At 45.4% G+C, this 19,049-nt stretch overlaps 1 protein-coding gene across 1 annotated transcript in view; it reads left to right on the plus strand.

Annotated features, from left to right (window-relative positions):
• Positions 1–19,049, plus strand: part of LOC127207046 (complement C5) — a 79,166-nt gene that overhangs the window by 55,025 nt on the left and 5,092 nt on the right. The window contains exons 28-36 of the mRNA XM_051166331.1: positions 1,663–1,834; positions 5,419–5,624; positions 8,077–8,229; positions 12,385–12,447; positions 13,583–13,664; positions 14,780–14,828; positions 17,145–17,247; positions 17,689–17,763; positions 17,875–17,980. Of these exons, the coding sequence (XP_051022288.1) occupies positions 1,663–1,834; positions 5,419–5,624; positions 8,077–8,229; positions 12,385–12,447; positions 13,583–13,664; positions 14,780–14,828; positions 17,145–17,247; positions 17,689–17,763; positions 17,875–17,980 (1,009 nt within the window). The remainder of the gene's footprint in view (positions 1–1,662; positions 1,835–5,418; positions 5,625–8,076; positions 8,230–12,384; positions 12,448–13,582; positions 13,665–14,779; positions 14,829–17,144; positions 17,248–17,688; positions 17,764–17,874; positions 17,981–19,049) is intronic.

Here is a 19,049-nt window from a genome sequence, read left to right on the forward strand (position 1 = left end):
TCTTACTGCCTCTCACACTGTGGAAATGACTTTAAGACCAAAATCGAAGTTTCATACGTGATAGATTCTCACATGTAGTCTGACTTGTACATAGAGCTGACATCAGAAATGGATGATGCCCATTGCTCAGGGTTACCAAAAACTAAATTGTCTAGCGGGGATAGTTGGGACTGTGATGGGAGACTGATTTGATGTGTCTAGCTCCCCTCTCTTTACATTTTAAAACTTATCTTTGTGCATATTTGTGTGCACGCCTGCTTGTCCACGTTGGAGGTAGGAAGAGAGCAAGAGGTCCCCCGGAACTGGAGTTACAGGCAGCTGTGAGCCACCTGATATGGATGGTAGGAACTGAACTCAGGTCTCCGGCAAGAGCAGCCGGTGCCCTTAACCTGCCGAGCCATCTCTCTGGCCCCCAGGTTCCCGCTCTTATCTCTGCTAAATATTGCTGTTGCCTTCGGTAGTGCAGAGACTCCCTAGCATCCAATCGGTTTTTACTTTTTTTGCTTGGCGCTATTTTGTTTGCTTCAAAGCTGAGGAACTAAAGAGAAGATCCACCTCTTTACATTAACATAGAAGCTTCCAAACGTGGAAGATGGGCCAATGGCTCAGTCAGTAAAGTGCTTGCAGCTGAGGCATGAGGGTCTGGGTTCAAAGCCACAATAAGAGTTTAAAAAGCCAGGTAAACATGACCGCCACACCTATAATCCCTGGGCAGCCAGTATAGCCTATTAGGAAGCTCCAGGTCCAGTGAGAGTCGGTGTCATTAAAAAACAAAACAAAACAAAAAAACAAGCTGTAGAAGAAGCTTCCAAAGGTTAAAATAGGTAACAGCGCTTGGTGGAAAAAGTTAGGAGCCCTGCACCCAGGTTACTACTCCTGCCTGCAAAGCTGGAGTCAAGCAGGCTGTAAATCAGGCGACACAATTGAGCTGGAATTTCAGTTCCCAAAGGGGATTTGCTGAACTGGAGTCACAAAAAACAAAAGCATTCTGTTTGGGTAGTTCCATAGCACTGGTGTTCACACTTAAGAGAAAATAGTCCACAAATGGTCTACTAGTCCCAGTGGTGTGGATTCGGGTTGGCACTCATGCCCACAGGATGCACACAGTCATCTGGGAGAGGAGGCAGGCGGCTGGAATGCTAGCTGGCTTTCCCTTGGCCCATCAGCACATGCGCGGCAGGAACTCTTCCCAGGCATTTGGAGAGCTCCAGCAGCTCTGTTCCATTCACTGTTGTGGATCTGTTGTTCTCTGTGGGTATACTCCTTTTGAACGCATGACTTCGTCTCAGCTCTGGTGACACTTGATGAAAATCCCATCTACACTGGTGCTTCTCCCCAGGGGTTGGGCCAGTGATGGGGTCGGAAACCTGGGGACAAACTTCACAAGGAAAAATGGAAATTCAGGTGGCAAAGCAGAGCCCAGTTTGGACAACTACCACATGGTTTCTTCTGAGATAGTCTTTGCCCCTTCTCTCTAAAGAATTTGCCCTGTCAGTTGTATTCACAGGTCTCCAGGGTCCTTGTTCCCCCCACCTCCCACACCCTGCTCCCCAGCCCCCCAACCCTCACCCCCAATGTACCAGCAACCTCAGAGCTGGCCCCATCAGTTTACAGGCGAACGTTGGGAAAAGACAGTTAATCGTCTTCTGCTCTTGTTGCCAGAAAATCGACACAGCTGTAGCTAAGGCTGACTCCTTCCTACTTGAAAAGGCCCTGCCGTCCAAGAGCACCTTTACCCTGGCCATCGTGGCCTACGCCCTTTCCCTGGGAGACAGAACCCACCCGGGGCTCCGGTCAATTTTCTCAGCTCTGAAGAGGGAAGCTGTGGTTAAAGGTAGGACTGACTCATCCTGCACTGAGTCTGCGCTCCTGGGGCGGGTGGGATGGAAACCAAGCCGAGTACGATGTCTTTACCCACAAGGAACTGTCACGCCACAAAGTGATGAATCTTGTTACTCAATCATTTATTCACCCAGAAAATCCTGATTCGTTCATTCAACATATAAGCATTGACCGTCCTGTGGAGTCTTCCACTCGAGGGGCAAATCAAATAAAGCCGAATAAATCTAAGCTGGCTGGGTATGGTAGTGTGCTTCTGCAATCCCAGCACTCCAGAGACTGAGGCAGGGGGATCCAGAGTTCCAGATAAGACAGAACAAAACCTCCAGGGGCAACAAGATGGCTCAGGAAGGAACAGGGTTTGCTGCTGCTGCCCAGCCTGACACCTGAGTTCCATCACCAACACCAGTGTGAGGGGAGAATCAGCTCCTGCTAGTGGTCTTCCGACTTCCACAAGCACTGCCATGCACAAGTGCACACACTTACACACACACACCACCAGTAAATAAGTAAAATTTTGTCTTATTTCAAATCCAAGCCCTTGTAATATTTAAATTCTAGTTGGGAAAGAGGCAAGCATGAGAAATAAGTGAAATTTAATAAATATATACGAAAACGGGAGAGAAGACAAATCAGATAGGGAAAAGAGATACAGCAAGGAGCCTGGTCATGAATTTAGATCATGCGCCTTGTGTTGTAATTAACTTATCAGTATGGCCTAGGAAGCCAATAACTGACACAATGAGACTGTAGTGTATTTTAAAGCTACAAACACTACGCTGGGTAGAATCTAAACTACTACTAATCTACTAGTAAATTAAACTAAACTACTCTAATCATGTGGCCTCAAAACCTACATCTATCCCAATCACTTGCCAATTTGAGCCTCCCCGGGAGGATTCTCTCCCTTCTCTCAACTGTCCAGCAACCAGCTCTTCCAACCTCCCTTGGAAGCCCCGCCTCCCACTTCCTGTCCTTCTGCTCAGCTGATTGGCTAAATCGTGCTTTATTGACAACTGCTACATCTATTCAAGGCATTCCTCCACAACCTTGGCGTAAGCCTCACTGTTAGGATTCTGCTTCAGTCTGCCTACCTGTGATGTCACTGCTTACCTGCCACAGGGGCGTGGCCCTGCCCTGAGCCATATAAAAGACAGCCTCCTCTTGGCGCTCCGCTCATGCTCTCTCTCTACCTCCTCTCTCTACCTCTCCTCTCTATCTCTCTTCTTTTACCCCATCTCTCTTTCTCTCTCGTACCCCCTAATCTCCTTTCCTTCTCCCCCCTGCCATGCTCATCTAGTAAACTCCATACAACATAACATCTGCCTGGTACCTTATAGTCTATCATCTGCCTTAATCTTTAATTTTTATATATAACACTCACGAGAACATGATGCAGTTGAGTGCCACTCAGTGTATTCAGAGACAAGTTTTCCCATCGCAAGAGCATCCCCACGTGTACTCACACAGACCTAAGTACTGTAGCCATGGCAACCACCGGGTAAATAATGTCACATGTGGTCTGCTGTCGGCTGAAATATCATTCCGAAGCATATAACTGTGTTCGAGTGCAAATCCCAAATCTGTATTTGAGGGAAGGAAGCAAACCCCAAGGCTATATAGAAGATTGTTACAAGTGGAGAAACAGCACACGCAAATGTCCTGGGGCCTGTGCGCTCCTGGAGCTCCAACAACAGCATGGAGGCCAGTGTGGTGCAGAGCAGTGAGATGGAGCCCAGGAAATGAGAGGGAGCTGGGAAGAAGAGGTGAGGGAGTTGTGGAAGGCAGAGGGGATGTTAGGGGTCATTACAGCATCTCCAGGGTTATGTTTACAGTTTTGCATTGGTTAAAGCATCTGTCTTGGTGCATGTTGTGTTGTTCCAATGGAGTACCAGAGATGAGTGAAGGAAAGAGACTCCTTCTAACCAATGGCTCTAGGGGTCCAAGTACACAGCTCCAGCACCATGGCGGCTTCTAGTGAAGCCCTCGCGGTGAGAAGGCAAGTGGACGCTTTGGAGAGACAGAAAAATGGATTGACCTAGGATAACTAATCTATACCCATCCTCGAAAAGCATCATCTGTTAGTCTCCCCCACCCCACCCCACTCCCACCCCTGAGACCCAAGTTCTGTCCATCCAACACTGGTTCCATGAGAAGAAACCAACTTAAGCCAGGGCAGTGCCCAGGCAAGCAAGTGGGCTGAAGCTGAAATGGGGCTGTGCTGCGTCCGGTCCCCAACCCATGTCCTCCAGGTCAGGGCTGCCCATCTCGTGCACATCTGACTCTAATCTCCATTTTGAGCCACGAGAAGCCACTGAGCCAAGGAATGTGTGGCCTGGCTTGTGTCTCACATGGCTGACAGTGCTGATCCCTGTCCCGTTTCCTCAGCAATAAACAAGTCTTATGTGAAGTTCATGAGCGTCTACAAAATGTCACCTTTGTCATTACTTTTAAAAGTGTGTAAATTTTAACGTAAACCTCAAAATCACTTCTTTGATGCTTCTGAAATAGCACCAAAATGTCTTGGGAATTGTAAAATGTGTTATAAAGTCACACACTTAGCTGGGCATGGTGGTACACGCCTGTAATCCAAGCACTTGGGAGGCAGAGGCAGACAGATCTCTGTGAGTTTGAGGCCAGCCTGGTCTACAAATGAGTCCAGAACAGCCAAAGCTACACAGAGAAACCCTGTCTCAGAAAAAAAAAACAAAAAACTAAGTAAGTAAGTAAATAAATAAATATGAATAAGAAAGTCATACACTTTAAGAGCTAGGCGCGAACTGAACAATTCAAATAATATTTAAAACCTAAATAAACCTTTCCTTTTAACTCAAATAAATCTGAGTATGAGCCGGATTTTAAAAAAAGTCTTGTTCAGAGTCATGAAAGTCATATAATAACTCATTGTAAAAAGATCCTTCAAAATTAAGTTGGCCTTCAAAAAAAATCTTGCCTTACTATTTAAAAAAGATACTTATTTCAAGAAAGATTTGCAGTGATTGCTTCACATTCCTAGAACAACAGCAGATATATATGAAAATATGAAGCTCTCAATTGGGAAGTTAGAAGACTTACATGCTAATCCGGGTGTCCTCTCCCATATTCCAGGTTGTGATAGTTTTCCTCCAAAGAGAAAGATATTATTATGTCAGATTTATTCTTCCAATGTGAATAATGACAATCCATTACCTATAAATAGGGCTTGCTGGCTTACAAACACCTTTTCCATGTGTGTCTCTTGTGAGCGTCACTACATAGACTGGGTCCCACAGAACTAATGAACTTCCTGGGTTGACGCGGCCAGTTGATAAAGAGGAGAGACTAGAACCTGGGTCTGCTGCATCCCCAGCTAATCAGGCTTGCTGCCCCGTTGTCAGATTGGCTATGCTCTCTGGCATGTGTGGCCATCCTTCTACAATGGAGACAAAGGGTACGGATCGCATTTTGTGTTGGCCACCTCGATGAGGGTCTAACTAGAAAAGAGAGCTGTTAGGAGCAAGAAGGCAGCCTCACGTGTACTGGGATCTCATCAAGATCCCATTTTAACTTCTACTGAGAAACGTCATGTGTTGACCTCAGGTAATCCACCCATTTACCGTTTCTGGAGAGACACTCTCCACCATACGGAAAGCTCGGCGCCTCACAGTGGCACGGCAGGTATGGTAGAAACCACAGCTTACGCTTTGCTCACCAGCCTCAACCTAAAGGAGATGAATTACGTCAATCCGATCATCAAGTGGCTATCTGAAGAGCAGAGGTACGGAGGCGGCTTTTATTCCACCCAGGTAACGTGTCGTTAGCCTGATCTGTGCTGCTGCTTCCCACATTATACCTTCCACACTCATTCTGGCCCCCAGGACTCTAACAAATGGACTACCATAGCATAGGCACAAAGCATGTCTAGACTCATGGGACCCTGGTTGTTAGCTGTGTGAGTAACTTCATTATGCAGAAGAGGAAATGAGTCTAAGGAGGCTTATTCAAGGCCCAAATCAGCACCCATGTCTCCGGCATCTGTGCCCAGTGGTGCTTCTTTCATCATCTTTGTTGTTGTTGTTGTTGTTGGTGGTGGTGGTGGTGGTGGTGGTGGTGGTGGTTTTTAGAGACAGGGTTTCTCTGTGTAACCTTGGCTGTCCTGGAACTCACTTTGTAGACCCAGCTGGGCTGGCCTCGAATTCACAGAGATCCCGTTGCCTCTGTAGATGTGGGCCTAAAGGCATGTGCCACCACTCCTGGCTTTTCATTGTCTTTAAAGACCATGGAAGGCTGTTAGGTTGTCAGCAAGTGCATCAGTTTCTGTTTAATGAGTAGTGGTTACCATAGAAACAAAGGTACGGATGAATCCTCTTCTGTGTGGCTAGCAAATGCATTTATCTGCCTGTCGATTATGTTTTATGTTGTGACCACTGTTATTCAGTTGGATAACCACAGGCATATATTGCATAGCAATGTTTTGGCCAATAACAGACCACAAATATAACGATGATTCATAAAATCATAACAGAGCTAAAAAAAACTTGCTACTGACCGCTACTAGATCTGTGGCTGTCATCATGTCGCATGTATGACATTATGTGTTTTAGCTGGTGCTGATGTGAGCAAACTTACTGTGCTGCCAATCACACGAATGGATAACACTACAAACTGTATAGTGATGCCTGATAATGATGACAAGCAACTAAATTACTGGCTCACATGGTTATCTGGGGTTTCTATGAATTGAACACAGGAGCCTGCAGCTATTAAGGGCATGCTCCACATCCAAATGCTCCCCCGTCCCTATACCATGCCTTATTACTGAAAATATATTCTATTCACTCTACTTCTAAAGGGGAACCATATTGAAACATGCAATGTCTCACAAGCAACAAGAACTCGGGCCTCGTGCCCACTGTGCCTCTTGATTGTGACCGACTTGCACTACCCAGGTTTGTGTGCACACACTCGGTGATGCTTGCACAATTATGAAATCACCCAGCAGTTCACGTTCAGAGCGTGCCCTGTCTTGAAGTGGTGCACAGCTGTGCGTCTGTGTTTAAAGTGGAGCTCAGATATTAACATCTTTGCTCTCTAGGTGTTTATGGATAGTGATTGTGCAAGTGGGTGTGTGTGGGTGTGGGTGTACGTGTGTATAAGAAGTGCAGGGGTTTCTCCAGATTGAGTTAGCAATTGTTTAATGGGTTTTATTATGGAGACAGCCAGGCTTAGCAGGAAAACGTGCCCTACTGATTAGCTGCTATAGACACAGGAGTGGCCAGACATTTAATATCTAGTCACATTTACTCATCTTATAGAAGAAAATGAGGAAGATCCAGAGTGAACAGAAGTGCATTAGCTCGTGTTTCTCAAGGATGAAAAGACCAAGGTTGAGGGGCCACAACTGGCCAAAGAAAACATCCCTTCTGTGTCATCCCATGAACAGCAAAGAAGAGAAAGAGGAAAGAGAAGAAAGGAGAGAGGGGGAGGAGAGGAAAGAGGAGGGACAGATCTACTCTTTTATAAGGATAATGACACTAATCTACTTGTGAGAGTGGTGACACCATGACCTGCACACCTCCCATTAGATCCCAGCCCCCCAACATTGCCACCTTGGACATTAAATCTTCAACACATGGACTGTAAAGGGCACAACCCATCATAGCAGACACGGAGGAAGACATAGATACCTGTACGCTCCACGACTCTTACATTATAGTGGGGAAGGCAGCCGTCAAGTAACTATAAATAAAAGTGTTATAAATCGGAGTGGTCTAAAGGGCAGGAAATGAGCATCAAAACTATCAGGAAGGGATACTTGTTGGCCTTGCTGCGGCAGTATTTAAGCTGAGACTAAAGGACAAGAAAGAGGGAATGTGCAGGGCCAGAGGGAATTTTCAGAGTGACCTACCTGAGGGTACGGAACATGTAGTGAACCCTGACCTGAGGCCACACTTCCTTCCTGCTGGAAACAATGTCCTTCCTGTGGGAGAGCGACCTTCCTTACACCCCCACAATAGCCCTTCAACCCCCTTCACTCCGTCAGCTGGAGCGTCACCTCCAGACAGTGCTGCCTACCTACCATCTCCCAAGCAGGGGATCTGTAGAGCTGGGTGTACTTAGAGCCGGGGAGGCCGAAGTAAGAGCATTTCACGTTCAAGCCTATATATGGAAATCCTGCTCTCAGAAAGAACGTGGGTCTATTTGTAAACTGGGACTGTATAAATGAACTAAATGTGCTTTTTCGTGGATTATTACCAGGACACAATCAATGCCATTGAGGGCCTCACAGAATACTCGCTGGTGGCCAAACAACTTCATTTGAATATGGACATCAATGTCTCCTACAAACACAAAGGTGATTTCTACCACTATAAGGTGACAGAGGAGAATTTCCTTGGAAGGCCAGTAGAGGTAAATGCAGAAATGTTCATAATATTTTGCAATCAGATGGGCCCCATTTAAATCCTCTCGTCCATCCTTATTGTACCTGTGCTAATGGTCATTGTTTAAGCGTTCGTTGAGTATCTGTTGACTCCTAATCAGGGCGCCTATTATATCTTCATCACTGGTGATTCAAGAGAAAAGGACAAGAAACTCATGTCCTGGGGAGGGGACACTCATTTAAACACGTAAGAGTCTGGAAACATCTATATTGAAAGTGTGGGGCAGGGACAGGGGTGAGGATGGGCTCCTGATTCAAGCCAACAGATATTGTATATAGGGGAGGGGTTTAATATGTCCACATATGTAGGCTACATCTGGAAGAATCAGAAAGGGACAGTCAGGTAAAGAATATCCACCATATGTAATGCACACGCAAACACACCATTGCGGGGACACGAAAGGCATGTTTGGGCACCTGCTCGGTTTTTGTCCTTGGTCTTGCACACAAACTGTAGCTAGCTTGGGATTGACCTCTGGATCTCTAGACTCCTTGTTCCATGTCTTTCTCCAAAGCTAGATTGTTTTTAAAATTTAGTTTTATTTTATGTGCATTGGTGTGAGGGTATCAGATCCCCTGGAACTGGAGTTACAGGCAGTTGTGAGCTGCCATGTGTGGGTGCTGGGAATTGAACCCAGGTCCTCTAGAATGGCAGCCAATGCCCCTAACCCCTCAGCCATCTCTCCAGTCCCCTAGGCAAGATTTTTTTCCTCAGGGAAAACTTTAATGGGTTATGAAATTCCCCCCCCCCAAAAAAAAGATACATTAGGCAAAGTATATTCTATAATATTATAGCTCACAGTCTACACAGCCAAATGCACATTTTTCTAATTTTCATGTGTGAATTGAGTGCATTTAATATAGAAGCAAATGGGACTAGACCTCACTGTGTACATACCCTACAGATCCATGCTTATGAAAGTAAAGAGATATGAGAAATGAAACTTAAGCAAAACTTGTAAACCAGTGACTCATAGCAAAATAATAATAATGTAATAGCATAACAATAGCATAATAGTAGTAATACTCATTTTTATAAAACTGCTTCTCACTTTCTCTCTTAACAGAGCTATGACCCAAATAATTGAGATGAGACTCTATTATATTATTTCAATAAGCTTCACAACACAATAACTGAGCAGTTATTACTCTATTCTTAACCCTCTAAGCTAATTTGGTTTCCTCCCAGTGTACATCCCAGAGATATTTGCACTTTGTAGCTTTCCCTGCTCCAGCTCCTCTCCTGGTGTCTCTTGGACCTCTGCCCATGGCTCAATCCCCTACTTCCTCTTCTAACTCCTCCTCCCCTGGCTGGCAGGAAGTCCAGCCCTATTTTCTCCCCTACTAAGCAATTGGCTGGAAGCTGCTTTATTGGCATATCAGGGAACAACTGGGGAACAGTGTTTACACAACACTGAGACGGGAGATTCTCAGAATGAGGATTGCAACCAGATATGGAAGATAGAGAAATCAATATTTGAATTACACAATAACCTTATGCCTGCAAATAATAATAATACAGACATGGCCATAGACAAAGATCTATACCAATAATTAATGATCTAAACATTTCAAATACAGATCTGATTTCCAACTTGCTTTGAAAAAATAAGATGTGGCAACAAGGCTGTAAGCATTGGCCCTGGCCTTTTCTTTTCTTTTAAACAATTTACTGATGTTTATTTCATGAGCATTGGTGTTTTGCCTGCGTGTACGTTTGTATGAAAGTGTCAGATCCCCTGAGACTGGAGTTACATGCGGTTATGAGCTGTCCTGTGAGTGCTGGGAATTGAACCAGGTTCCTCTGGGAGAGCAGCCAATGCTCTCGACTACTGAGCCATCTCTCCATACCAGGGCATGACTTTTTTCAACTGTACCAGTCACATGATAGATAAATATCCAGCTGTGTCCATATTTCCTCACCCTCTGAGCCTCTGAAGGTGGCAGTGCTGTGGCCTCTAGGTTCAGAATATGTCCCTTGTCCCAGGGAACATTTAGAAATCACCAGAGACACGTAATCTGAGTCTAAGTTCTAATGAGGAGCTGTAGATCTGAGCAGCATAGTAAGGCTATATCCTAGCTTCGTGTCCTGTGCTGGGATAAAATACCCAATGAAAGCAACGTAGGGGAGAAAAGGTTTTTCTAAACTCGGGGGTCCGGCATACAGTCCATCAGTGCGGGGGTGAGGGGCAGTCAAGGAGGCTGGAGCCGTAAACAGTTGCTTCTAGCGACTGTCCGGTGAGTGTGGAGTTACTTCTGTTCAGCTCGCTTGCTCCAGCTCTATACAGTCCAGCACCCAGAGAATGGTGCGGCCCACAGTAAGCAGATCTTCTTGCAAAAATTAGCATTATAAATACTTCCCTCTCCAGACATACTCACAGGCCAACCCAATATAGACAGCCCCTCACTGAGTTGCTCCTTCTGGGTGATACTAATTGTGTCGCGCTGACAGTTAAAACGAGCCATCATAGTCTACTCCGAGTAGGCAGAATTACTTCATCTGTAGGAGTAAGGCTCTGAGGGGCCTTTTGCCATCTTAAAATAACACAAGCTCCGCGTAGATTGCTGCTTCCATGTGACACCTGGGCTGCTCTTGTCCAGCTTGGAATTCGCTGCCACGGCTTTTCCTGAAATGTGCCACATGATGCAGTGTGTTAGTTGCTGAGTAATAAATATGGACACTGTAGTTAAAATGCAGCTAAGCCCGGTCTGAGCGGGAGGGGAGCTGAGACCCGGTACAGCACAGAGCGTTTCCAGGCTCATCTGAGGCTGTCTTCGCTCGGCATCTCAGAGCGCTCAGCCCTGAGAGAACGCTGCGGTATCCTGTCAGGGAGAATTGGAAAGGCAGCCTATTCCCTGGGTGTACTAAAATTTGAAGGAAAGACTGACAAACTTGAGTGCACACTGAGCCCCCTTTGCACCACCGTGCCAGGCCAAGAGAAACAGACACTGCAAATGTAGAAAGAGTCAGGGCTGGGTCTTCAGCCTTAACCAAAGCCTCTCCTCTGTAACGTCCGCAAAATGAGCATATGTGGATGATAGAGGGGGGGTGCTGAGCTCCTGGAGGGGAGGAGTGAGAAGAAGAGCAGCAAAGCTAGATTTTTTAAAAAATATAATTTATTTTTACTTTACATACATTGGTGTTTGCCTGCATTTATGTCTGTGCGAGAGTGTCAGGTCCCCTGGAACTGGAGTTACAGACAGTTGTGAACTACCCTGTGGGTGCTGGGAATTGAACCTGGGTCCTCTGGAAGAGCAGTCAGTGCTCTTAACCACTGAGCCATCAAATGATAGATGAGTAGCAGGATTAAGTGAGGTAGCCAGAGGCTTGGGATAGAGTTCTAGGGGGTTGGGTTCCAGTACCTGGATGGGGTTCAAATAAGCGCAAGTCAGCCAGAAGCAGGGAAGATAAACCACCAGGAAGTGAAGGATCGCTGAGGTAGGAGAGGACCAGAGAGGTACCGTGGCCACTTCAGAGCCTTGCCTCTCGGTGTTTATGAAAACAATCCCCATCACCATATGCATAGACTCCAGAAGGAATTTGTTCGCTTGGGAAAAAAGAAATAAATATCTAGCTTTACAATTAATATATATATATATGTATGTGTATATATTGTTAATTATATGTGTATAATTAATGAATATTTAGTTTTACACAGAATATATATTATATAATCTGACCCCTGATGTTGGCTTCAAGTAGCAAGCTTTAATTGTCTTGTGGAAGGCAGGGATGGGCCCCAGCATCCTTTAGAGCCTGCTGTGTGCGGATCTTCAACGTCATCCATTTAATTTCTTAAGAACCAAGAGAGGTGGGGCTGGAGAGGTAGCTCAGTGGTTAAGAGCACTGCCTGCTCTTCCAAAGGTCCTGAGTTCAATTCCCAGAAACCACATGGTGGCTCACAACCATCTATAATGAGATCTGGTGCCCTCTCCGGTGTGTCGGTGTACATGCAAACAGAACACTGTATACATAGCAATAAATAAGTAAATCTTTTTTAAAAAATAAAAGAACCAAGAGAGGAGGCTGCCAGGTCTCCCCCCACCCTCCCAACTATTTCTTTCCTCTATCTGCCCTCTCCCAGATGAAGAATGAAAACATGCTTTCTCTACCGATCCCTCAGGTACCTCTCAATGATGACCTCGTCGTCACCACAGGATATAGCAATGGCTTGGCTACAGTATATGTGAGTAGTTGACGGGTGCCAGGGAAAGCTGTGTATCTAGGTAACATGAAAAAAAATTAAGATTTTGTTTGATGCAAAGTTGCCGAAATATGACTTGGATTACCGTGACTAACGTGGGATTCATTTATCCAATCCTTTCTTGCTGCCTTGACCATGCTCACAGTTTATTTTAGACAGTACCTGGTGGTCCTTATATGTACGCCCTCTATGCATTTGTGGAAATACTTTACATACTGCATGTAGCCATGCACTGCATTGTGACATTTCTGCCAAGACGTGGCTATGTATGTGAAAGTCTCGTAAGACTGCAGCAGCTAGTGATGTCTTAACTGTTTTAGTTTGTATGAACATACCCTATGATGTTCACACAATGAAAAAGTTGCCTAGTGGACTATTTCCTAGGAAATATCCCCATTGCTACACAGTATGCAGATCTGTAACTTTATGGTTCTGTGTGTATCCATGAGGCACACGGCATGTGTGTTGTGTGGTCCGTAACAGAGTCATCTCGTTTACTCAGCATCTTTTGGGGTTGGTGTCCTATGACCTCCTCTCAGTGCTGGGTGTGTCCACGCAGTTTGGAATTGCACTCCTTGAGCAGAAATTACATCCCTATTGGCGGTCTTGATTAACCTCTCACCTTTAGCACGTTAGTTGCTTCAAGGACTGTTCATAAGGCAGCACAAAGGAAAGAAGGTTGTCTGTTTCCCCCTCAGTGCTGGCTGCTGTCAGAGCATCTATTTCTGGCAATCCAAACACATTTCTGCTCACCATTTCTGCTCACCATTTCTGTCTCAAAAGTGTGTGGAGTTGGGAGAAGTCAGCTCTTCTTAGGCTAAGACTAGGGTAAGAAGTGAAGATGCAGGCTACCGGCACCTGCGTCTGCCAGAACAAGGGGCTCAGATCTGACTCTCCAGGATCTGTTTGGGAGACTGTGCTTGGCCAAACGTCATCATTTGGGTTTTTCTGGTTCTTCATGTTTGTATGGACTGTGAAGTTACTGGCTGACCCACACGCACCATTTGCACTGGGCACCAAACCCACTCTTTCTCCTGTCTCGCCCACAGTCCTGTAAATGACCCCTTTCGCATGCCCATTTTACATGCAATTTTCTTGCTTCCATATCCCAACACAGGTAAAAACTGTGGCTCACAAAACTAGTACCGCTGAGGAATTTTGCAGCTTTTACTTGAAAATTGATACCCAAGACATTGAAGGTAAGCTAGCCTGGTGTGTACAGTATTTAGCTATGCATTTAAAATGTCAAGTAGAGCATGTCCCTGATTAGGAAGCATGTGCCTGTGAGGGGGGAATCTTAGTATAGTTATTAAGTAGGTTGGCATCCAGGTAAACATTACTACCGTTCATTATGATAGATGTAATAATATCAAGTAATATAGCAGCTAAGCTAAATGTCTTCAGTGTTATTATTTAGTAATTGGTACTTTTAAAGAATGTAACAGGTGGGGCCAGGGAGATGGCTCAGAGGTTAAGGGCACTGACTTCTCTTCCAGAGGGCCTGAGTTCAATTCCCAGAAACCACATGGTGGCTCATAACAATTTATAATCTGATTTGATGCCCTATACTGGCCTGCAGGGGTACATGCAGGCAGAGCACTGTATACATAATAAATCTTTTTTAAAAGTTTTTAAAAAGAGGGAGAATGTAACAGGTTGTAAGGCTCCAAGAGGACTATTTATTTGGATTTATTTCTATTACTTTTTGTATAAGGACTCTATTCAAGAAACCCTCTTCTCCCCAGGTCCTCATTTTCCCTTTCTTGTCTTTCATCTTTCTCTAGTACATATGGTCTTTTTAAAATGTGCTCCCCCAACCCTTTCTTCAAACATACAACTTTCTTGTGCCTCTGTTGTTTGGTTGACACTTCCGTGTCCAAAGAATCAAGTCCACTTACACGCACCTGCCCTCTTGCTCTTCTAACCTTTGCTCCGGGGTCACAGGGCACACATGTCTCCCTGTCAGCAAGTCAGGTATGCTCCTTCAGGAAGCTTCTTACACCTCCCTCCCCCATGCAGAGGCTGCCCTCTACTCCTCCTCTGTCCAGATCTGCCCCCTCCCCCGAGACATTGCCCAAACATGCTTAACTCCTCTCATGGAGAGATATTTGAGAGCAGAGAGCTCCTCCAGAAATGGACACATCCCACTGTTGTCAATAGCTTTAAATCTCCACAAATGCCAACTTCCAGGTCACAAATCATTTTAATGTGTTTAGAGATGTCCTAGTGAACAATTCTGTCCCAGCATGCTCCAAAAACAACTACAAACTGCCTACGTCCTACTTTGTCATTTGTGTGTTTCTCTGTGTGGCAGTGTCCAGCTACAGAGACTCCGGACAGAAGCGTATAGTCGCATGTGCCAGGTGAGTCCACGTCCTCAACCTGGAGTGCAGGTGTCGAGGTCTTGCTCTTCCTGTGGTATCCTCAATGCCTTTTAACACATCCAAGGATGCTCGGTTGTTCATTTTTGTTTTTGTTTTTTGTTTGGGGCTTTTGTTTTGTTTTTGTTGTTGTTGTTGGTGGTGGTGGTGGTGGTGATGGTGGTGGTGATGGTGGTAGTGGTGGTTTTTCTTCAAGACAAGGTTTCTCTGTGTAGCCCTGACTGTCCTGGAACTTGCTTTGTAGACCAGGCTGACCTCGAACTCAGAGAGCCTCTTGTCTCTGCCTCCTGAGTGCTGGGATTAAAGGCGTGACCACCACCACCTGGCCAGCTGTTTTTTAAAATGTAGAATACAGCAGAAATTCTTAAATAGTTGCTTATTCTGGAAGGCACCTCTGGGTTTGCTCATCTCTCCTAGTTTTTGTCCTCCTTCTGATTCAAATAGTATAATAACCTTTGTGGATCTTTCAGAATGGTAGAAGTGTGGTATAATTATTGGGAAAAGAAAGTACAGAAGAATCCTGCACATGGATCATGTCCTCAGCAGGAAATATATTCACCAGGAAAACCTCATTACAGCTGGCCGCTCCGCTTAGGCTGCAAACTCAGGCCAGGAACTTCAGAAACACCCAAAGCTCAGACTCAGTCTCATGCAGCCAGTGTTTAGAACTGTCTATGTCAAACCATCTGGTGGCTAAATGCAAAACCCTAAACTGGCCACTCTATTGCCTTCCTACTGTTGCTAGGCAGCATCTCAGCTTATTCTGAATCTGACCCCTGTCATCACCTCCTTCTCTGACTTGCCTTCATCTTTCCTTTATAAAGTGCCTTGTAAGTCCAGTGAATGCCTTCAAATAACCCATAGCACACAGACACACACACACACACACACACACACACATACACGTTCTGTGTTGCTACACAACATCATCACAGGTCAGGAGATTAGGATGAGGGCATCTTTGGAGACAATGAGTCTTCTCACCACAGCCTCCTTCTTAGTGTGTCTGCAAAATGTGCACTGGTTTTGAAACACACACACACACACACACACACACACACACACACACACACACTTCTGGCTTTAGTGAGCATAGAGTGAACTGTCGGTGGCAAAGCCAGGACCAGAGCACAAATCCTTCATTTCTCCATCTCCTCTCAGGGCCACCTGCCACGCCCTGTCTCCATAAATCCTCATGGTATAAATTAACAAACAAAACCCAAGTCATAGTTGGTGAGATATACATACTTGTAATCACACATGATGCCAAACTGCCCAGTGTGGACCTAGAAACTGGTACAAATTGTGTATTCGATTCTAACTGGACAGCCTTTGATGGTGACGTAGGATTCCCCTTGTTTTAGAAATAAAGAAGCTGACACCCAAGGAGGTGAAGTGACCTGCACAATCTCCATTAGAGGGAGAGGCAAGGCCTGGGCTCCCTGACTCCTGGGGCCACCACTCTGTCTGTATACACCAAGACTACTTGTCCCAAGAAATAACTTGCATTTTGCCACCTCCCTGCCAGCTGTTTCCCAGCTGTGTCTATGACCCTGAGCCTCTCTCGCTTCTCTGGATTTTGTCATTTCCTGGCTTTATTCCCTGACCAGAAGCCTTCTCTCCCTCCTTAATTTTTTTCTTTTTTCTTTTCTTTTCTTTTTTTTTTTTTTTTTTTTTTTTTTTTTTTTTTTTTTTTTTTTTTTTTTGATATTTCAAGACAGGGTTTCTCTGTGTAGCCCTGGCTATCCTGGGACTCGATTTGTAGACCAGGCTGGCCTTGAACTCAGAGATCCTCCAGCCTCTGCCTCCTGAGTGCTGAGATTAAAGGCGTGCGCCACCAGTATTTTCATGTGTCCTCCTGCAGTGGACGGTTTCTGCCTAGAATGGTGGTGTGCTCATCTTGTTCTGCAAGGAAAGCACTAGGACAGACAGCAGCTCAGAGGCCTTCTGAACACTAACCTTTCAGGCTCTGACCCACATACCTTAATACACAGAACCAAATGTAAAGGCTGGTGACATGCCTTTAATCTCCGCACCTGGGCAGACAGAGGCAGGTAGACTAGTCCATGAGCTTGAGGCTGGCCTGGTCTACATAGGTAGTTTCAGGGTATCCAAGGGCTACATAGTGAGACCCTGTCTCAAAAAAAAAAAAAAAAAAAAAAAAATATATATATATATATATATATATATGTATGTATGTATGTATGTATGTAAATAAAGGCTGCTGAAGAACGGTTCCCTTTCTCAAAGAGTCTTACCATTTATTTAATCAATTTCTCAATCTCTGATTTGTTTTAGCTACAAGCCCAGCAAGGAGGAGTCAGCATCCGGGTCCTCCCACGCAGTGATGGATATCTCCCTGCCAACCGGAATCGGAGCAAACCAGGAAGACTTACGTGCTGCAAGTGGTTTTTTTCTTAGAGATACTGTGAATGCTTGAGCTTTTTTCCTATGTTGTTTTCTGAGCAGACTTCTATTCTTTTACTTCAATGTCTCGCTCTCATATGATCACCCGGAATATTCTTTCTAAAAAAAAAAAAATCTAACCGTGATTTGACATAATGAAGCAGGAGCCTCACTTAACGAAAATGTGTGAGTGCGTGCGTGTGGTAATGTGCTCCGGCCTGGCAGGGAAGCGGCATCCTCCTTCCGCTCAGTGGGACATACTGTGGCTCTGTCAACAGGGAAATGCAATCAGAGAAAAGTAAATTCAAGCTCTCTCTTTCCCTCCCTCCCTCCCTCCCTCCCTCCCTCCCTCCCTCCCTTCTCTCTCTCTCTCTCTCTCTCTCTCTCTCTCACTCTCTCTCACTCTCTCTCACTCTCTCTCTTCTTTCTTCCTTAGCTTGTGGAAGGAGTGGATCAGCTCCTAACTGATTACCAGGTCAAAGATGGCCGAGTTATTCTGCAGCTGAACTCGGTAAGCTCCACCCCCTGACATGCCCACCTTACCATGACATCTTTACAGACTGAACCACTGTCAACAGCTCTTCCCCCACGCCTTCCTTAAAACCTTGACTTTGTCAAACAGATTCCCTCCAGAGATTTCCTTTGTGTCCGATTCCGGATATTTGAACTTTTCCAAGTTGGGTTACTGAATCCTGCCACCTTCAAGGTATACGAGTATCACAGACCAGGTAACCATAACCGGCTCTGATCGCCTCCACGGCTTGCTCGGACAGCTCTGCCGACATCTTCCTTAGAAATCTGAGAAGGGCCTGCATGTCTTTTTGGTTTGGTTTGGTTTTGGTTTTTCAAGACAGGGTCTCTCTGTGTACCCTTAGCTGTCCTGGACTAGCTTTGTAGACCAGGCTGGCCTCAAACTCACAGAGATATGCCTGCCTCTGCCTCCCAAGTGCTGGGGTTACAGGCATGTACCACTGCACCCAGCTCTGAAGATTCATTTTGTTGTTGTTGTTGTTGTTTTGTTTTTGTTTTTGTTTCGAAGATTCTTTTTTAAACGCTGCATTCAATCATTTCCTGCCTCAGTCCTCAGCTTCTTCCTCTTTTAAATAGCTGGACTGTGTTACCCTCGGACTTCAAAATGCTTTACCTCAAGTCCCTTTGTGGCAGGGAGTGCCGGTGTCGCTTGAGGACGCCCAATTACTGTTCCAATCTTTTAATCCTCCCAGAACCCCCATCCTTTCTGTATTTTCCTCACAGCTGGTGCACAGAGCTAGTCGCCACCTTGCACTGAAATCACGTGGTTTTATACCATTGCCACCAGCTTCCTGTGCGCGCGCGCGCACACACACACACACACACACACACACACACACACACACACACACGTTCATGCTCATGCCCCTGGTGTGTGGTGCAGCATCAGATGGATGTAAGCTCAGCTCAGCTCCTTCTGAGGGGTGGAAGGGACCACACAACTTTTTACCAACTTGGGGCTGTTCTGTTTGTTAGAAGATCCTTAAGGGGATCAAATGCTGACCTGGTTTTTATCTTCTGAAATCACATAAAGTATTAGTGACTCTTCCCATATATATGCATCTGTGTGTGTGTATGTGTGTGCATCATGACGTGTATGTGTGTGTGTGCGCGCACGCACGCACGCACGCGTGCACTCATCTAGCCCAAATAATACAATTCCTTCAAAAGACACTGGACTAATGTGATTTAGTTTCTTCTCATTCTTGGGAGCACAAATTACTTTCATTCTAAGAATGACTATTGAACAGTGAAATTCCAAGCAAG

Source organism: Acomys russatus, chromosome 24, assembly GCF_903995435.1.
Source record: "Acomys russatus chromosome 24, mAcoRus1.1, whole genome shotgun sequence".
Lineage (NCBI taxonomy): Eukaryota > Metazoa > Chordata > Mammalia > Rodentia > Muridae > Acomys > Acomys russatus.